The sequence below is a fragment of the Spermophilus citellus genome, assembly GCF_964194105.1.
Source record: "Spermophilus citellus genome assembly, chromosome: 9".
NCBI lineage: Eukaryota > Metazoa > Chordata > Mammalia > Rodentia > Sciuridae > Spermophilus > Spermophilus citellus.
In genome coordinates this window covers 912,554-932,628 of record NC_138191.1, presented here as the reverse complement: position 1 = coordinate 932,628, position 20,075 = coordinate 912,554, and the positions used below count along the sequence as shown (strand labels likewise).

General features: G+C 46.7%; 1 protein-coding gene across 1 annotated transcript; it reads right to left on the bottom strand.

Moving 5' to 3' along the window:
- Positions 1-49: 49 nt before the first annotated feature.
- Positions 50-19,829, bottom strand: CD160 (CD160 molecule). Its single transcript, XM_081308740.1, has 4 exons — positions 19,711-19,829; positions 6,930-7,074; positions 4,943-5,269; positions 50-1,027 (listed from the first exon to the last, which is right to left on the bottom strand). Exons 2-4 carry the CDS (start codon positions 7,039-7,041, stop codon positions 861-863), a joined length of 606 nt encoding a protein of 201 aa, XP_081164866.1. The 5' UTR covers positions 7,042-7,074; positions 19,711-19,829; the 3' UTR covers positions 50-860.
- Positions 19,830-20,075: the final 246 nt, after the last annotated feature.

The window sequence follows — 20,075 nt, the reverse complement described above, 5'->3', positions numbered from 1 at the left end:
GTCGAGTGGCCCTGAGTTCAGTCCCCAGTACCAAAAGAAGAAGAAGAAGAAGAAAAGAGTGCCAAGGACAGGTGAAAACGCGCCTCAGTTACTTGTTACACAAAAGCATGATGAAAAGTTATTGGAAGTTCCAATTTTTTTTTATCCAAGGGGGAAAACCCTCTTTCACATTGTAAATTGTGCTCAGGGGACTTGGCTACTAAGTATCTATACAGTCAATCTGGACATCCCTCTGTTGAGCAGCTGCATTAAGACCCTCCTCCCCAAGTCCGCGTCCTGCCTGCATTCCTTTTCCTGTAGTAGGTAAAGGCACGGGGCCTCCCCTTGTGGCCAGTACTTCTGACATCGCCTGCCTCCCCATGGCCTCCGTTCCTACCCAGTAGGAGGTCTGGTCAGTGTGTTCCCCGTGGTGGGACTTGAACCAGGGTGCTTGGCTGCTCCACCTGTGCACGCTACAAAACTCATGCAACCTTATGAACAAACGACGCTTTTAAAAAGTACAGGATTCTCATTTCTGTATCACTTCCTCATTTGTTAAGTGCATGAATATTACATTCATTCTTCAAAGATGAAACGATATTTTGTGTGAGAATTTGATGATTCCCCAATCTTACTGAGCCACATCCCATTACTTTCTGAATTTTTGAGGTGGTCTCACTAAGCTGCCTGGCTGCCTTGAACTTGCTCCCTTTCCCTCAGCCTGCAAGTCACTGGGGTCAGAGGCGTGTCACCACTGTCAGCTTGGGGAGTTTTTAGGACCTTGGCCTCCGTTGAGGACATGGTGATAGCCAGGGCCTAAGGAACATCTCCCTCCCCCTCCTGGAGAAAGCCAAGGCAGCAGAGGCACAGCACTCCCCTGCTCATGTGCCGGACGTCCTTCTGAACATACCTCGGAAGGCCACCAGGCTTGTGAAGAGCCAGAGCCACGGCTTTTCCTGTGGGAGACCTGAGCTGAGCGCGCCTCCACTCCGGCTGACCTCAGGGTGCGTTCTCTGTTTCAGTCCTGTCACCGTGTAGTTCCCCGTCTCTGGTTCAAAGGGGAGTCGTGGCAGAGAGGATTACACAACCGGAAGGATGAGAGGGTCGCTCCACCTGTGCACTCTCTGCCCTGTGTAGCGACTTAGGACAGAACTTATAAAAACCTGATTAAACAACTCTTAAAAAGCACAGGATTCTCATTTCTGTATCTCATTTCTGTATCACTTCCTTATTTGTTAAATGCATGAATATCACATTCATTTTTCAAAGATGAAACGATATTTTCTGTGAAAATTCAATAATTCCCCAAGTCTTACAAAAGGAATCATGGATCGAGGGAAGGTTTCACAAATCATCTCCTTTCGCATCATCTCAGAACATCTCACATGATCGATAAGGATACCTCCCAGCATAATTCATTGTCCAAATAACTTTTTAACGCGGGTGGTGGTGGTGATACACTTACGCAGCAATAACTGTGGAATCCAGGGTTGCAAAGAGACCTTGGAGGAACTCCAGAGTTCTGCCAGAGACGGCTAAGACAGCTTAATCACCCTGGACCTGTGCCTTCCCAACTCACTCACAGACCCTCTTCTGGAGTGGATCAAGAACATGACCTAAGTTAAAATCTTGGGCGTTAGAATACGTGTGGGTTTTATCAGCTACTTGCTGGGTGAACCTAGTTGTCACAGGCAATTATAGCACCTGCTTCAAGAGCACGTGGAGAGAAAATGAAGTGACATCCAGCACAATGCCTGGCACGTAGTAAGCCCTCATGATGTGAGAAGCCTTGTCTAGTGGTGTCACCTGTTACCTGTCTAGTCCTACTAGCTTCCAGAGGAAACCTGATTTCCACAGCTAGGGATTACCTGATGTGCTCTCAGGCTTAAATAGGCGGAAAGGATGAGAAAGGCATTCTTTGTTAAGAAAAACTACCACAAGCAGAAACACTTAGAATGTATTAGGAGAATGTGAATACTAGACTGTAAGGAGCAAGGACTACACTGTACCTCATACTCTTCTCCAAGGCCTGGCACTGTACCTGGGATAGATTATAAATATTTGTTAGGCAAATGGAAAAGGATAACCATTTATTTAATGAGAGCAGAGTATTCACAAAATAATAAAGTTTTGCAGAGCCTCCAGTGCCAGGATTAAAAAAAAAAAATGCCTTATACTTTCTGAACAGTAGTGGTGTGGCATATGCAAATTAGCATTTTAGTGTGTCTGGTGGCAGTATGTAGGATGGGTTGGAGGAAGAGACTTGCGAAGCGAAGTAACTGACTGGCTTAGGGATGAGAACCACGGAATCAAGGTCTGGTTGACGGCTCCCGCCCCGCCCTTCAGTGTGGACGTTGTGCTGGGATCAAACGGAACCAAGGTCTGCATTGAGAATCCTGTGCAGAAATGGGGCTCGGGAGAGTAGCGTTGGCGTCCAGGAGACGGTAAGGCATCTGGGAGCCGAGAGTCCACTTGTCAGTGGGGATGTTTCAACAAAAGAGACTAAAGGCTGGGGTGTGGCTCAGAGGTGGAGTGCTCGCCTAGCACAGGCGGGACCTGGGTTCCATCCTCAGCACCCCATAAAAATAAAGGCATTGTGTTGTGTCCATCTACACCTAAAAATAAAGAAGTAAATATTTTAAAAAGAGAGGTTAAAGCTGGAGAGGTTAATTCATGGGTCCTTTGCAAGGAGGTACAGGGATGGATCATGAGGGTGGATGCAGACGGGACAGAGAGGAAGTTGAAGGGGTGAAGGGTCTTAGGAAGGACTCAAGAGGTGAAAGGAAGAAATGGAAGAGAGAAGAAGATAAAAGAAATCCTATAGGTGGGAGGACCCAGGGGGACAGGTACAGAAGCCAACGAGGGGGAGTTTGACGAAGGAGCCAGTAGTTAGAGAAGGGCCGGATGCCGCAGCTGGGTCTGCAGCTAGGTCAGGAAGACACTAGGAAGCAGGGAAGAGACTAGATCCAAGGAGTGGAGCCCAGTGCGGTGGCGCACGCCTGCCATCCCAGCAGCTTGGGAGGCTGAGGGAGGCTGAGGCAGGAGGATCATAAGTTCAAAGCCAGCCTCAGCAATGGCGAGGCGCTAAGCAACTCAGTGAGACCTGCCTCTAAATAAAATACAAAATAGGGCTGGGATGTGGCTCAGTGGTCGAGTGCCCCTGAGTTCAATCCCTGGGACAGAGAAAAAGAGTGAAGTACAAAATCTTAATTAATCAGTAACCAACCAGAGGACACAAAGAAAACATTTGTCAAATAGCTCCTTACTAGGTTTTTTGTTTGGTGGGGGGAGGAGAGGATAATTTATTTTTCTTGAAGTTAATAATTAAGACAGTGTTGGAATTTTTTAGATGATATTAGCAGTGTCCTTTTATCCTCCTAGATTTATCCCCTAGATGATGACTGCCAACTCTTTTAAATGTCTTATTCCCTAAATACTATGCTGACATTGCCACTTGCTCATAGTGCAGCTTAAACATGGCCTGTCGGCCTTCTGTTGCGGTGCTGATGAGACGGTGACCTCGTCCCAGTGCTGGGGATTGGGCCCAGGGCCCCATGCATGCTAGGCAAGCACTCTACTCGCAGCCCAATTCAGATTCTGTAAATGTGATTTTTGCAGAGTAATGTGCAGTTTCTTTTTGAAATTTCATTTTTTTTCTAGAAATAATAAACACCTGATTTTAATTTTTTGCTGACAGAATTTCCAGGTCCATGTCATGAATCTCTTTATCAATTGTCATAGGTTCAGAAAGGTGATCTGTTAACTGCCTTTTACCCCCCAGAGCACTCCTTTCCAAAGTCCTCTCTTGCTCTCTTCTTTTTCCCCTCTTTGGCCTCTTTTCATTCTAGAATTTCCTTCCCTCTTCCCTCTTCCCTCTTCCACGTTCGTGGGGCCCACGTATCCACTTATTGGTTTTCTGTTTTGTTTTACTGAAGCACAGCCCTCTGTTCTTCTTCTAAAGTCCCTGTGAAAGGCTAGGTGTTCTGTCATTCATATCTGAAAGGATCCCTTCTTACATTGATTGGTAGTTTGGCTGGATACATTTGGGGGGGATAGTTTTTTTTTCACAGAATATGGAAGACTTGCTCTATTGTCTGGGAATACAGGAACAGAGAAGCACCCTCTGCTGGGCCCACAATCAAGTTGGGGCTGGGTGGCCATGTGCAGGCATGCCAAGGTAGTCATGGACCAGAGGACACGCACAAGATGCAGGAGATGCGCAGAGGCCTTGCTGTCTTGGAGAGGTCGTGGTCCCGAGTGCCTGGGTCCTGCCAGCTCTTGGTGCTGTGGGGTACTAGGTACTGGACCCAGGACCTGCCCTCATGAGGCACGTGCTCTACCACAGAGCTGCACCACCTGTCCCCTGTCAGCTAGGCAACTGTATTATATATTCTGCTCTATCTCTACCCACACCCTTGAGTCCGTGGTGGCTTGAGTAGGTTTCTGTTTCTTGCGACTAAATGCTCCTTAAGTCAAGCCCCATTTTATCTCAGATGCACCCCCTGCCTTCTTTAGAATATAGCCAGATCTTAAGGAGAACTCTAAAGTAGGAGTTAGGAAGCCTAAACCCCACACCTGCACCTGTTTTTACTAGCCCCAGCCATTTATAATGACAACTCTTCACCCCCAATAAAAATAAGATGGCCACTCCCAAGACTTTTTTTTTTTTTAGTTGTTGATAGACCTTTATTTATATGTGGTTCTGGGAATGGAACCCAGTGCCTCACACATGCTGGCCAAGTGTGCTACCGCTGAGCCCCAGCCTCAGCCCAGACTTTTTGAATTAAAGACAATGAGATTTCCTTTGCATGTGTGTTTTGAAAAATGGCACTATCTGCCAGTGGGCGTGGTGGCAAAGGATTGAGTGACAAGAAGGACCTTCCCCAAGATGCAGAGCACCTGTCTCCAGCTGTCAGTCCTGCTCCCAGCCTGCCTGACGGCATTAGGGGTATTAGGGACTTACCTGTGACTAAAACAGAGAAAAAATGGCCTTGAAGGTGCAAACCCAGTTTCTGGCTCCTGGCACAGCACTGGTACGTCCCGCTGTCCTCTGGTGTGACTCTGTTGATGGTGTACACCAGCTGAGAGGACTTGTCACTGACATCGTCCATCTCGGGATCCCTCTGAGGTCTCAGCTGCCTCAGGCTGACCTCAGAGGAGCAGTTCCAAGATCTGTCTTTGCACAAAAACACGATGAACCCCTCGGCTTCTTCTCTCTTGTGCCACAGCGTACAGATCAAGGTCAGCTGCTCTCCGTGCTGGGAAGCTGAGCTGGTGATGTGTAGGCCTCCTGGAAGGTGAAGAGCAGGTTACCCGGGGAGGGGGCCAGGTAGAGCGGCTCGGGCCCACATGGCTGCTTCCATCACGGGAGGTCTTTAGCCCCACCTAGCCGCTACCCTGGGAGACAAGAGACCAGTTCTGACTCTGACTGCAGGCCAGTTCCCTAGCTCCTGTGCAGTGAGCAGCGTGTGCACCTGGGAAGGGGAGTTCAGAGACAGTGAATCAGCTCAGTTTCCACACTGTGCACCGGGCCAGGGATGTGACGGACAAGGCGGGGGCTTCACCAAGAGTTACAGCCTAATACAGAAACAGATTAGCAGAGAATCATAGCACACTCACTGTAATGGAGGGGTCTTAGAGATTCTTGCATCTATCCAAAGAATCAGGAAAACGTCACCGAGAGGTTTTAGTCCTTGAGTTGAGACTTAGAGTAAGTGCCTGGGTCCTGTCAGCTCTTGGTGCTGTGGGGGTGCTAGGTGCTGAACCCAGGCCTGCCCTCCACAGAGCCACACCACCTGTCATTCTCTATGAAATGAAAGGGTGAGGCAGAGGCCTCCGGCCGTAGAGAGATTTAAAAATGGCCTTCATGTGGAATCAGAACGAGGACTGACTGGAAAAGCAGACAACTTATTGAGGGACCATGATTCTTTGCTGGTACCAGTCTGCAGACTTGATGACCTTATCTCTAGGTGATCTACAGCGCGGACACAGAAACGGAGAAGACAGACAGGGGGACGAACCCGGGGTGCCGCTCTGGCCCCCCAGGTGCCTTGACCTGACTTTCCAGCCCACTGACCTGCCGCGCCTGTGTCCCCTGCTCTCCTCACGTCCCTCCATGCAGTTCACACTTTGTGACCCAATGCTGCAGGCTCTTCTGTCCGCCCTCCGCTCCCTGAACCTTGATTCCTTTCAAAACCCGAGCGTTGACCACATTCAGCTCTGCTAAAAATCCACCAGACGGGTACTGACCTTGCTGCCCCCCTGCCCCCGGGGCCCGCTTCTCCTCGGTGGTGGCCGGGGTAAGCTAAGTCCACTCCCTTAAAAGAGCACTTCGCTGGGGCTGGGGCTCAGGGGTAGAGCACTCGCCGAGCATGCACGAGGCCCTGGGTTGAAACCTCAGCACCACAGAGATGTAAAATAAAGAGAGCGTGGCCACCTACAACTAAAAGATAAATATTTAAAAAGAGTACTTTAGCACCTACAGCCCTATCTGAGGGAAACCTGCAACCCCATTAATTCAGAAATATATTAATTTCTATTCTCCAAATTGAACTTATATAGGGTCTTTATTAGAATGCTTTCTTATACACCCCATCCTCACTGCAGTCATGGAGACAGGTGTCGTTGTTACCCAGGCACAGGTCATGGGGTTGCTAAAAATGACAAGATTGTATCATGTGGGTTTCAAGTCCAGATCTTATGAACGTGCAGCATGTAAAAGCCTGGAGGGATCTTATGGCCCAGATGACGAGGCTCTCTCATATACAGAAGGAAGATGTCTGACAGAGAAGGCAGTGATACTAGTGCAAGTGAGGAAGTGTCAGGAAGAGTGGGCCCTTTTCTTACACACACACACACACACACACACGCACGCACACACAGCAAAACTTGGAATCACCCCTCCCCGTGAGCCCAGGGTTCCCTGAAGGCCCCTCTCCCCGGGTCCTCACCACCAGGCGGCATGTCCACAATGGTCAGCAGGATGCCCAGGGCACAGCAGCCTCTGCCAGGTGCCGCCAGGGTCCTCCACATGGTCAGCAGCCGCAGGAACTTGAAGCTCATGTCCGTTTTGCTGATGTCCTTGGCTTGGAGCTCCTGAAAGCACAGGCAACCCACTAGACGGAGCCTTCCAGAGCTGGAGGCCCGTCTCCCTGTTCCAGGCCCTCGTTTGGGGGGCTGTGGTGAAGGTGGAGGAGAGCCTGGGCATGGAGAGTCCAGCTGGGGCTGGGCTGGGGCTCAGCAGCAGAGCACTCGCACACGTGAGGCCCTGGGTTCCATCCTCAGCACCACGTAAAATAAATAAGTGAAGTCGAGACATTGTGTCCATCTTTAAAAAAAGAGTCTAGTGGCCTGGAAGTGGGACCACACACCCAACAAGGTGTATCGGAGAGAGGAGCGGGGGCGAGAGAGGCCCAGGGCCACACCAGTGCCTCTGCGCACAGAGTGTTGTTCTCCTAAATTAAATTGAATTTCTGGATCAAAGAATCTGCACACTAAATCTTCTTCTACCCTAATCATGTTGCTCTCCAAAAGCTGTTGATATTTAGATGTTCACCAGGAATGCTTCATAGTGTGCATCTGCTCATGCCCGTGCCTGTGTTGGATTTATTTGTATTCTACATTTTTTTTTGCCAATCTGAAAGATGAAAAATTAGATCTTACTGTGGTTTTATTTGCATTTCCATGACTGGTGAGGTTGAAGATCTTTTCATGTGTTTATTGGTCATTAGTATTTCCTCTTTTATTAATTGCATGTTCATATTTTTGCATTTTTGTGAAACTCAACTCTTAGGAGTTTTCTCTATATTAGAGATATTAATCTAGCTGCTATTTTTTTTCCCTTTGGTACTGGGGATTGAACCCAGGGACACTTAACAGCTGAGCCACATTCCCAGCCATATTTGTATTTTATTTAGAGGTGACTCACTGAGTTGCTTAGAATCTCTTTTTTTTTTTTTTTTCAGTCCTGGGAACTGAAACCAGGGGTGCTCTACCACTGAGCTAAATTTCCAGCCCTTTTTATTTTTTATTTTGAGACAGGAGCTCATTAAATTGCCAAGGCTGGCCTTGAACTTGTGCTCTTTCTACCTCTGCCTCCTGAGTAGCTGGAATCTGAAGCATCACCACCACACCTGGCTGAACTTTTAAAAATTGACACATGGGCTGGGATATAGTAGCTCAGTGGCAAAATATTTTCATAGCAGACTGAAGGCCCTAGGTTCGCTCCTCTGCACTACAAACAAAAAACATAGAAAATAATAAAACTGGACATACGATTATGGTAAGCATTTATGAGTATGGGAGTGTTAATATAGCAAATGATCAAACCAAGATAATCAGCATTCCCAGCTGCTCAATAATCTCTTTGCATTGGGGATCTTAAAACTCCTCTCTCCTAGTTCCTTATTAAATATATGACATGTACAGCATTTGTGAAACACATTATTAAATATAGGATGCATATGGAGAGAAATGTACTTTACATACACATTATTGTGACCACAGTCACCCTGCTGTGCTGTGGACCACCAGGACTTCCTCCTCTAACTCTATTTTGGTACCCACTATCCAGCCTCCTGGGGTCTTCCCTCCCCTTTCATGGCCTTAGTGACTACTATTCTACTCTGTTTCTATAAATTCAATATTAAAAACATTTTCTGCCAATTCTTTCTTTGTCTCTTGTTTATAGTGCTTTTTTTTCTTAAAAATTTACATTTGTATGTAGTGTTAAGTGAACATTTCTTTTTAGTTGCCCGAGTTTCCAATATTGTTTAAGAAATTTCCCTTGGCTTAAGGTTATGGTTTTCTTCCAATATTTTTATTGTCTTACTTTTTAGTAGATGTGCTGCTGAAGTGAGCACCATTGTTTACCTTTATGTGTTTATTTATTTTTGATACTAAGGATTGAACCCAGGGGTGCTTAAACACTGAGCCACATCCCTGCCTGTTTTTTTTTTATTTTGAGATGGGGTCTCACTAATTTGCTTTCAGCCCTGCTAAATTGCTGAGGCTGGCCTTGAATTCTAATCCTCCTGCCTCGGCCTCACAAGCCTCTGGGATCACAGGTGTGCGCCACTGTGCCTGGCTACTTTTTATATTTATATCTTCTAATGGCCACTATGAAAAATTACACCCGTATCAAAAAACACAAACTGAAAGACAAGACAAAAACCCTGAGTGTCATCAATAGGAAGATGATCAATGAATTGTGATCTGTACACAGAATATCATGCAGCCATATGCCCATGACTCTGTTTCGGTTCCTAACGGGTGGCATGTCCTTTATAAGGGGAGTGGGAGAGGGACACAGCTGCAGAAAAGCAAGGCAAAAGGGGACTTTTTGGTGGGTACTGGGGATTGAACCCAGGGGTGCACAACCACTCACCCACATCCCCAGTCCTTTTTGTTTTGAGACAGGGTCTTGCTAAGTTGCTCAGGGCTTTGCTAAGTTGCTGAGCCTGCTCTCAAACTCGCAATCCTCCTGCCTCAAGCCCCCAAGTCACTGGGATCGCAGGTGTGCGCCACCACCCCCAGCTCAGAAAAGGAAACCGAAGGAGAAGTAAAGAAACTCAAAAAGAATTCACAGTCAAGGGTTTAGAGCAGCTTTTGTAGACCTCAGAAAGCTCCTTAAGAAGTCTGAAAGCACGGACCCCAACCCCAGAGCCTTGTCATCAATAGAGAAGCATGTTCACGGCGCACCGTCTGCTCATGGGCACCTTGATGATGAACAAAGGAGCCATCCAAGCAGCCGCACACACGCGACTTAAGTCACGTCTCCAGGAGGAAAGCCTCAGGGAGTCCTTCAGGATGGTCCCAGAAAGAGGCAGTGCCTCCCCAGGAGACCACAGTCCCCTACGGGTCAGCGCCCTGAAGGCCTTCCAGGGGGAAGAGACGCGAGGTGGAGGACAGTGACCCTGGTGGCCCTGACCTTGGCTAGGCTAATGGGGGGTTGTTTTTTGTGGTGCCGGGGATGGAACCCAGGGCCTCCCGCGAGCTAGGCAGGTGCTCCACCCCTGAGCCACAGCCCAGCCCTTGTTTTTTTTTTTTTTTTTTTTTTAACAGAAAAGACGTTTCTAAACATTTGAAAATAGGAAAAGGCTTATAGAATATTAATCTGTTTTATACAGTTGTACAATGTGTTTGTGTTTTAAGCTAAGTTTTATGAGTCAAATTTTAAAATTAAGTCCATAAAGTAAAAATGTTGCAGTAAGCTAAGGTTGATTTATCATTGAGGAAAAAAGGGTTCTCCATGTGAGTGCCCAAGTTGACAATGTTATCATAGAGTTTACTGTAGCAACAGTGGCTCGTCCTGCACTCACCCAGAACAACTCACTACTCCAGGGCTCTCAAGCCCATCCACAGGAGGAGGCCTTGTGTTCTCCACCATCACATCCTTGACTTTCCGATGCTGCTCAGGGGTGAAAGGCTGTTGATTGTGCACATCGATTTCACACTCAGGGACCTCCCCTTACTCAATCCTGTCATTATTTGCAAGACTCTTTCCGTTGATCCTCTTGGATTTTTCAGTTGTACATTATGTTATTTGTGAATAGTGAACATCTATTTTATATCCCTAATTCCTTTCTTCTAATTGTGTTGGTTACTGTCTCCAGAAAGTGTTAAATGATGGTGGTGATATTAACCCTCAGTCTTTTTTTCCTGATTACTGTTGGATGTTTTGGTTGTTTCCTTGTGAACCATGATGCTAACTGTGGGGATGAGAAATATTTTGTTATGTTAAGGAATATTCTTTTTTAACTTTTTTTTAATAATACCTTTATTTGTTTATTTTTATGTGGTGCTGAGGATGGAACTGAGGGCCTTGCACTTGCCAGGCAAGCGCTCTGCCACTGAGCCACAGCCCCGTCCCCCTTAAGGAATATTCTTTACTTCTAGAGATTACAAATATCAAGAATGGATGCTGAATGTTTTTTAATTGCCTGTAAACATCAACTAAAATGACCACAGGATTTTTCTTTATAGACAAGTGAGTATGATGATCAATGTTGATAGGTTTCCTGAAATCGACAGTCATGCAATTCTAAATAAAGACACAAAAAAACCCAAAATTATTTGCTCATGGTATATTACTCTTTAACTACACTTCTGAATTCTGATTTATAATATTTCATTTAAACTTTTACTTCAATAAGACTGACTTTTTAAATTTTGGGGTATTTTTTATAGAATTTTAGAATAAATGTTATTCTAACTTTAGAAAAAGATTTTGGGGGGCTGGGGATCTACTCAGTTGCTAGAGTGCTTGCCTAGCATTCACAAGGCCCTGAGTTTAATCCCCAGCACCACCACCACCAAAAAAAAAAAAAAAGATTTTGAAATAATCTGTTCTTTATAGATTTAGTAGAATTCTATAGTGACATTCTCTGGCCCTGATGCTTCTGTGAAGTTGGACCTTGATAACTTTTCTCTATTCCTGTTTCGTAATTAGTCGTTAAATATTTTCTCTTTACTGGGACCAGTTTTCGTTAATTATAAGTATGTGTGTGTGTGTGTGTGTGTGTGTGTGTGTAAGAAAATTATCTGTTTAATTCCCAATTTATATTCATGAAACTGAGAAATGAATCCGTTTTAATTCTATAAATTTCCTCTGCGGCTGGGCTGGGGCTCAGGGGTGGGGCTCTTCCTCGCATGTGTGAGGCCCTGGGTTCCATCCTCAGCACCACATGAAAATAAACTGAATAAAGGTCTTCTGACAACCAAAAGTATCAAAAAAAAAAAAAAACTTCCTCTGCATCTGTGGCTTTTTAAAAACTTTTTGTTTTGTGTATTTGTGCTTTCTCTTCCTTTTTTTTCTTGATTACATTAGTTAATTATCTTTTTTTGCTTTTTTTACCTGAATAAATAGCTCATTTTACTTATTAGTTGTACCATTTTCTATTTTCTTACTTATTGATTTCCACATTTCACTGTTAACTCCTCTATCTTTTGCTTTTTGAAGATTTAAGTTTCTCATTTTCTAAATTCCTGAGTTAGATACTTTATTTTCATTTTTTAGTGTAAAAAGCACTTAATTTTTCTTTTGTTATCACTTAAACTGATTCTTATAGGTTCTGATATGGAATATTTTCCATTATTTCCTGACTATTCCAGTTTTCTTTTTAGATCCTCTTTGAACTCAGGGAGTGTTTTGCAGCTGCCTGCTTCTGGTTTTGTCATTAGTTTCATCGCATCGTGGTCGGAGACTTTTGTCACATACATTTATAGACCGCGGAGAAAGGCGTGAACGATAACACATTGCTCAAGTTGTTCACCTCAGGGATGTTGTGAGGGGAGTGGGGGAGTCTGTTCATTTTTCTCTATAGCATTTAAAATTGTTTGATTTGCTGTGAGAAACCTATGATACTCATGTAATTTAATGAACACAGACTTGTATGTGCATGCATCACTCACACTCACACACACACACACACACACACACACACCTGGAAGGCAATATTTCAAAATGTAGAGAGTGTTTTCCTTGGTGATGGCACAGGAGCTTAGGGAACAATAAAAGGGATTTTTTATGTGTAGATTACATGTGTGTGTGTTTATAATAACAATTTTAAGAAAAAAATATCCTGGTCAAATTATGGGGTCAAAATAAAACACACATATGTTTGTGGAATTAATAAAGAGAACATGATAAAATGCCGGACAATAGAATATACCAAGAGACAGGAAGACATCAGAATGGAGGGCCCTAAGGCAGGTGTCTTATAACTGAATGCGCGTGACCCAGGAGTGTCCACGGCCTCCTAAGAGGTACGAGGGCACAGCAGTAATCCCACTGTGATCTGTCTCCCTTCCAGAGCTGGTCTGCACGAGAGGGACAGACCCACCCTCAGCCGACTCGCACTGTGGAGCATCGCCCAAAGCAGAACCTCCAGGGACCAGGCACAGTCTGGAATATGGGGCTGAACAGAAGTTCTAAAAAAAACTTCCTCTTGGTCTCTGCGGTCTGTGAATACATATCACCAAGGTCTCCAACCATGACGCCGTGAAACTAGCGACAAACTCACAAGCAGGCAGCTGGGAAGGGCCCAGACAGCGAGGGAGCCTGGGCCTCCACCAGGACCCGGGGCCCAGCCCAAACTGCCCAACACAGAACTGCGAGCTCATAAATAATCATCTTTGAATTTATTCTGGGGGTATTGAGGATTGAATCCAGGGCACTCTGCCGTTGAGCTACATCCCCAGCCTTTTCATTTTTATTTTGAGGCAGGGACTCACTAAATGCCCAGTTGGGCCTCCAACTTGTGATACTCCTGCCTCAGCCTCCTGAGTATCTGGGATTACAGGTGTGTGCCACCATAAGAGGCTTGTACATTCTCTCTCTCCCTCTCCCCCCCCTCTCTTTCTCTGTTAATATTTATTTTTTTAGTTGTAGTTGGACACAACACCTTTATTTTATTTATTTATTTTCACGTGGTGCTGAGGATCGAACCAGGGCCTCACATGTTTCTAGGCGAGTGCTCTACCCCTGAGCCCCAGCCCCAGCCCCTGTACATTCTCTTTTAAGAGGCACAGATTTAATGCCATAATATCATATTTTCTGTTGGATTCAACTATACTGTTTGATTTAATTGTAAGTAATACATACATGATTACATGATCAGTGCGCCTCACTGGTGTTCGATTAGTGGAACACACCTCTAGGGCCAGGTGCAGTGGTGGTGAGGCGCTAAGCAACTCAGTGAGACCCTGTCTCTAAATAAAACACAAAATAGGGCTCAGTGCCCTATTGCCCCTGGGTTCAATCCCTGGTACCCCACTGCCCCAAAAGTACATTACAAAAAAGACAAAGGAGAAGAGCAAAAATGTCCTTGTGATTTCCCCAATCTTCAAACGGTAGTTTAAAAAATCATACAAAACCTTTAGGTTCACACATTCTATTTAAACGTATGAAGATGAGCCCTGAAGGACTGAAGCACTGGATATCACTACTAAATACTGAAAGACAGGGAATATTGGGCTGTTAAATTCCTCTGCTTTCATCAGCTGGGGGAAGTCAATAACTATTCTTCAAAGGACCAAGAAATAAAGGTCTACAATTTGAAATTCCTCAGGTATGGTGCCTGCTTATAATACCAACGACTTGGGAGGCTGAGGCAGGAGGATCACAAGTTGGAGGCCAGCCTCAGCAATTTACTAAGACCCTGTTTCAAAATAAAAAAGGCTAGGGATGTACCTCTGAGGTAAAGCTCCCCTGGATTAAGAAAGAAAAGAGAAAGAAAGAATAAATACATTATGACATTAACCATCAGAGGGTTAAGTGGAAAATATTTAAAGTGGTGGTGAATTTTAGGGGGATTACTGTAAGCAAAGAGAGAGAGGAATGCACAGTGGGCTGGGGCGGGGGCTCAGGGGTAGAGCACCTGCCTAGCACCTGTGAGGTGCTGGGTTCCATCCTTAGCACCACATAGAAACAAACAAGTAAATCAAGCTTGTCCAACTACAGCAAAAAGCAAAATATTTTTTAAGAGAAGGCCCAGTGCAGTTTCTCCCGTGCTGCAGTGTGCGCTCTGCGACTGCGGCCTAGCACCAGCCCCTCACCCTTCCTCCCTCTGTGAAAGGCAAGGCCCTGGGTCCCCCGGGCAACCCAAGGGACCACCCTTTGAAAGCTGGGGCCGGGCCATCAGATGTGCAGAAGATGACAGTGGGACCATACTCAGGGCCCCTCCATATTCTGGTCCCTCAGCTTTATCCCAGGTTCCCGCTAACCCAGAGTTCAGTTCTCAGAAAACTCCCCGCTCTACGTCTGTTCATCCTTCCTGAGATATTATATATATATATAAAAACATAATGAAAAATAAAAAGGGCTGGGATGTGGCTCAGTGATTAAGCACCCCTTGGTTCAATCCCCAGGACCAAGACAAACAACAAAAAATAACCTACAATTGAACAAAATTCACTGAAAAGAGAAAAGAAAAGAAAAAGAAAAAAAGAATGACCTGATCTTATCATCATGTATTGTATGTACTGGAATGTTACCCTGTACCTCATGAATATTCATAATTGCTATATGTCAATTAAAATATAATTTTTTAAAAGCACACCTCAAAGCCCCAATAACCTTGGAATAAATTAAGAGCATTATTTGGTAATATCTTTCCAGAGAGCACTACTTTGGATAGTTTAGAAGGAAATTCTTCAAAAAAATTTTGGTGTTAGTCAAATAGTTTGACAGCATTAAAAAAAAAAAAGAAAGAAAGTCTCATTTGTTTTTACTAATACTAAACCCTTACAAAATATTAAAAGGATGTCTAGGGCTGGGGCTGGGGCTCAGCGGTAGATGCTTGCCTAGCACTTACCAGGCCGTGGGTTCGATCCTTAGCACCACATAAAAGTAAAATAAAGATACTGTGTCTATCTACAACTAAAAAAATAAAAAATAAAACAACACCTGTAAACCAACCTTGATTATTGTGAAAATCTTAACAAAACACTAACAAACCAGAACAGCAGGATATAAAAGACATAATGCGTTATGACAAGTGGAATGGAATTCACTTTTTGAAATATTTAGATGATTCGATACTAGAAACTCTATTAGAATTACCACACTAATACTTCAAAGAAGAAAGTCATCATCTTCTGGTGAAGTCTTACAATCCCATTAAAACTCTGAGTAAAATGGTGATGGATGAGTACTATTTAAAATCATATATAGATTTCTATAATAAAATTCCAGCATTATATTTAATGGGGAAATATAGGATCATCTCTATTAATATTGGGAACAAGGGGAAGATGCTGCCTATTTTCTCTACTATTTTACGTTGTTCTGGACATGTTAGACATGGAATTTAGACAGTAAAGCAAGGGGTATAAATATTAGAAATTGTGAGGCAAGATCAGTATTTCTTTATTTTTATTTTTTTGCTCCTGGGGATTGAATCCAGGGGGACTTAACCACTGAGCCACACCCTCAGCCCTTTTATTTATATTTCATTCTGAGACAGGGTCTCACTAAGTTGCAGAGGCTGGCCTTGAATTTGGGATCCTCCTGCTTCAGCCTCCTGAGTCAAAGAGATTAAAGGCATGTACCACCGTGCCTGGCTAAAATTTCTCTCTCTCTCTCTCTCTCTCTCTCTCTCTCTCTCTCTCTCTCTCTCGTTGTTGATGTACCTTTATTTATATGCAGTGCTGAGAATTGAACACAGAGCCTCACACATGCTAGGCAAGTGCTGTGCCACTGAGCCACAACCCCAGCCCCTAAACTTACTCTTTCTTACATGTGACATAACTTATATCTGAAAAACAAAAGAGATTTAACTATTAGAAGCAATAAAAGGTAGAGAATCTGCCTGGGCAGTTCACAAATGAGGAGCACCATGAAAAATTCCTCACTCTTAAAAGTAATCAGAGAGGTGCAAATTAAAAAAAAAAAAAAAAAGGTCAGAGTTCAGAATTTCAGAATTACCACCTATTAGATGAGCAAGAATTTTAAAAACTGGTAAATCCAGTTCTGGTTGGAGTAAGAGGAAATATGTAGAAATGAGTCATGTAATTATGATTTACATGAATAACAAACTGATGTATATAACAAAATGTGACAAGGTGGTCACTGAGTTTTCTCAGGAACAATTACTAGTCAAAAAATACAGTAGAAGAAAAAACAGTAAATCATAAAAAACATAGTTGAACCTTTACCAACGGAATACCTGGGGAAAATGTAACAGGGTTCATGATGGAACCTACAGGACAAAAACTAGAAAACACTGTTAAAGAACAGGAAATAAAATCTAAGAGACAATCGTTAATCTTCCCATTGATCTATAAAGTCGTGAAAATCCTAATAAAAGATCCCCACAGCAGCCAGCTGCAGCCCTTCCCGGCCTCCACCTCCTTTTGTGCCACACCTTCGTTCTGCACCGTGTCCCCACTAGAATGACCTCGTGACGTCCTTCCTTTCTTCCTTCTTTTTAACCTGCTGATTCTGAAAGAAAACTCTGAGGGTCTAGAGCTGTGTGTGGTGTGGCCACCCTGGAGACTGGAAGGGAAAGACCCAAGGACTCCATCACCCCCAGGCTGAGGCTGGACTCAAGGCAAGCTGCTGCGCTAGGCTGGGTTCAAATTCTGACCCTGGAGCCCCACCGTCGGAAGACGTGGGCCGTGTCCTGAGGTCCCTGGTCACATTCTGGGCTCAGCCCTGAGGAATGGACTCATCTGACTTATCAGTGTTCACTGAGCATCGATAAGTCAGGCACCAGGGGCACAAAGGTCACCGAGACACTGGGAGGTGTAAAGGTCACCGAGACACTGGGAGGTGTAAAGGTCACCGAGACACTGGGAGGTGTAAAGGTCACCGAGACACTGGGAGGTGTAAAGGTCACCGAGGCACTGGGAGGTGACTACGTGCATTCGGTGGTCACTGCGGTCTGTAGTCAGGCCAGGTCAGAAATGTGGCGTGGACGTCACTTCTCGTAGAATGTCGAGAAAATGAGCTGATTGACCCATAAAATGGTGACGATCACGTTCTCTTCTTGGGGTTGTTGTGAGGGTCAGTGAGAGACCTGTCCCTCCTGTGGCCTGTCCCTCCTGTGGCCCGTCCCTCCTGTGGCCTGTCCCTCCGGTGGCCCGTCCCTCCTGTGGCCCTCATGGCCTGGTGGACCTGCGTGGCCTCACGGGTCCTGCGTGCTCCACGCCCCGAGGGAATGTCATGGTGGCTAAGTGGCACCTAAACTCTCCCGAGGGCCTTGGGGAGGGTGGCCTCCAGGTGGCTGCTGCGACAAGACTTGGAGGGAGAGGCTCCCTCTCTGGCACTGACCCGAGTCCACCTCAGAGGGCTGCAAACCCCCAGCCACGTCCCGCAGGAGTTCAAGGCCAGCCCCAGCGATTTAGCCAGGTCCTGACAACTCAGCAAGACCCTGTCTCTACATGAAATAAGATGGAGTTTTAAAAAGGGCGGCGTGTGCCTCAGCCGTAAAGCGCCCCCCCCCCCCAATCTCCAGCACCAAAAAGAAACTGAGAAGGACGCCGGGACCCAGAGACGGGATCTCACTAATGAATGGAGGGGCCTTCATTTCCACCTCCACCACCAGAGCCTGTTTAGAGCAGAACCACCCTACCCGGGGCAGGGGCCCAGCCTGTACTCTCTGGAGGCTGAGGCAGGAGGATCGCCAGGTCAGAGCCAGCCTCAGCAACGTAGCGAGGCTCCCTGTAACGGTGGCCCCTTTGTGCTTTGAATACAGCCCTGGTTGCTCTGCCACTGGGACTTACTGGTTTGCTTTTCGACTTATTTTTTAAATGGACACATTTCTTTTTCTTCCTTTCTCCCTGCTCCTCGATCCTGTGATGCAAAGCCCCAGCCCTGGGGACAGGAGCCCTGTGCCTCTCCTCTGCCAACAATAAAGCTTCCTTTTCCTTGTTCTCAAACTGAGTCCTGGGGCTGGGGCTGGGGCTCAGTGGCAGAGCGGTGGCCTCCCATGTGTGAGGCCCTGGGTTCATCCTCAGCACCACGTAAAACAAACAAACAAACAAAGATACTGTGTCCATGTAAACTAAAAAACATATTTAAAAAACCCCCAAACTGTGTTCTCGTTATTGGATTGGCACTGGGGACAAGGACCGAGCTTTCAGCAATTCTCCTGTCTCAAAATAAGAAAGGAAAAGGGCTGGGACGTGGCTCAGGGGTCCAGCTCCCCTGGGTTCAGTCGCCACTGCCGATAATAATAATAAAACACAAAGGAGACAAGGCACCTCAAGACCCTGGTCAGGCAAGAACGTGTGACAGAGTGTAGCCTGACTCAGGAGCAGCAGGAGTCCGTCAGCACTGTCAGGAGGTCTGAGACCCTCCATGATCTCTGTGGACGGCAGATTCTCTGGTGACGCGCTGCCTGTATCTATCATGAGGCAGAACGTGACTTTCCATCAGAGATTGGTGGAAAAAGTCCATTCTCTCCCCCAGACTCAGGGATTCCACAAGGGACCTGCCCATGGGCCTGGTAGAGGGCCACACCCCCGAACTTCAGGGCGGCCAGGTCCGTCAGAGCTCTGGAGCTGAACATGGGGATGACCCCAACTGCGCGTCTCCCCTGAAATCCTCAAACCTATTCTGCCAAGACCCCACCAGGGGCCACAGCGCCCTGTTGGCGGCACCCCCCACCCCGTGCATGCTACCTCCTGTGGCTGAGCTTCTCCCAACCTGCCACGCAGGGCAGCTCTGAGGGCCCAGCAGCGTGTCCCAGGACGTGGAGGCTCCAGGCCTGGCCTCTCTCCCGTGATCCATCTCTTCATCTGCTCTGTGCTGCCGGGATGGAACCAGGCCCCGCACGTGCCAGGCAGGCGCCCTGCCACTGACCACAGCCCCAGCCTCTCCCGTGCCTCTTCGTCTCCTCTTGATTCATGAAAAGGCCACTCTGTCCTTTGTTGCCCCTCCCGCCCCGTGAGCACCCCACACAGGGAGCAGGCTGGTGTCTGTGTGCGGGGCTGGGCCTGTCGGGGAAGGCCCTGTCAGGTGCCCGCCCGGAACCCTCCTGTGACAGCGGTGGCTCTTCCCAGGGAGCCCCTGGGGGAAGAGTGAGCACCCGCCAGGCTCTCTCTTCCCCAGACTTCTGAGGGCAGAAGGTATCGCCTCCAAGAAGCAGCTTCCCAGCGACGACGTCACCCAGGTTTGTCCCAAGCCCCGGCCCCTGAGCTGGGGTCTGGGGATTCTGGACAGACGCGCTCTGCCTGAGCACACCAGCCCTCGCCACAGCAGACCTCAGGCCCCAGTGGCTCTCCTACCTCAGGACGACGCGCTTGCTCCCCGGCTGCGAGCTCACGTCCTGGGTGGCTTTAAGACCAGCTCCCACTTCCGCCTGTTGGCGCCTGCTGCTCTCCGACTGGGTCTTGGGAAACCACAGAGCAGGTGGTTAGCAGTCAGGGGTCTTCCTGCCCTCTCTCCTCTACCGCACGGTAGGTTTTTCTCCCCTCTCTCCACCACCACCTCCTTCACTCTCCTCCTTTTCTACCACCCACCAGCCAGGCTTTTGAGGGGGAGATCCCAGGGATGGCACTCAGGGGCCCCTGACCACTGAGCCCCACCCCAGCCCGATGTTGTGTTTTACTTAGAGACAGGGTCTCACGGAGCTGTTCACGCCTTGCTATGG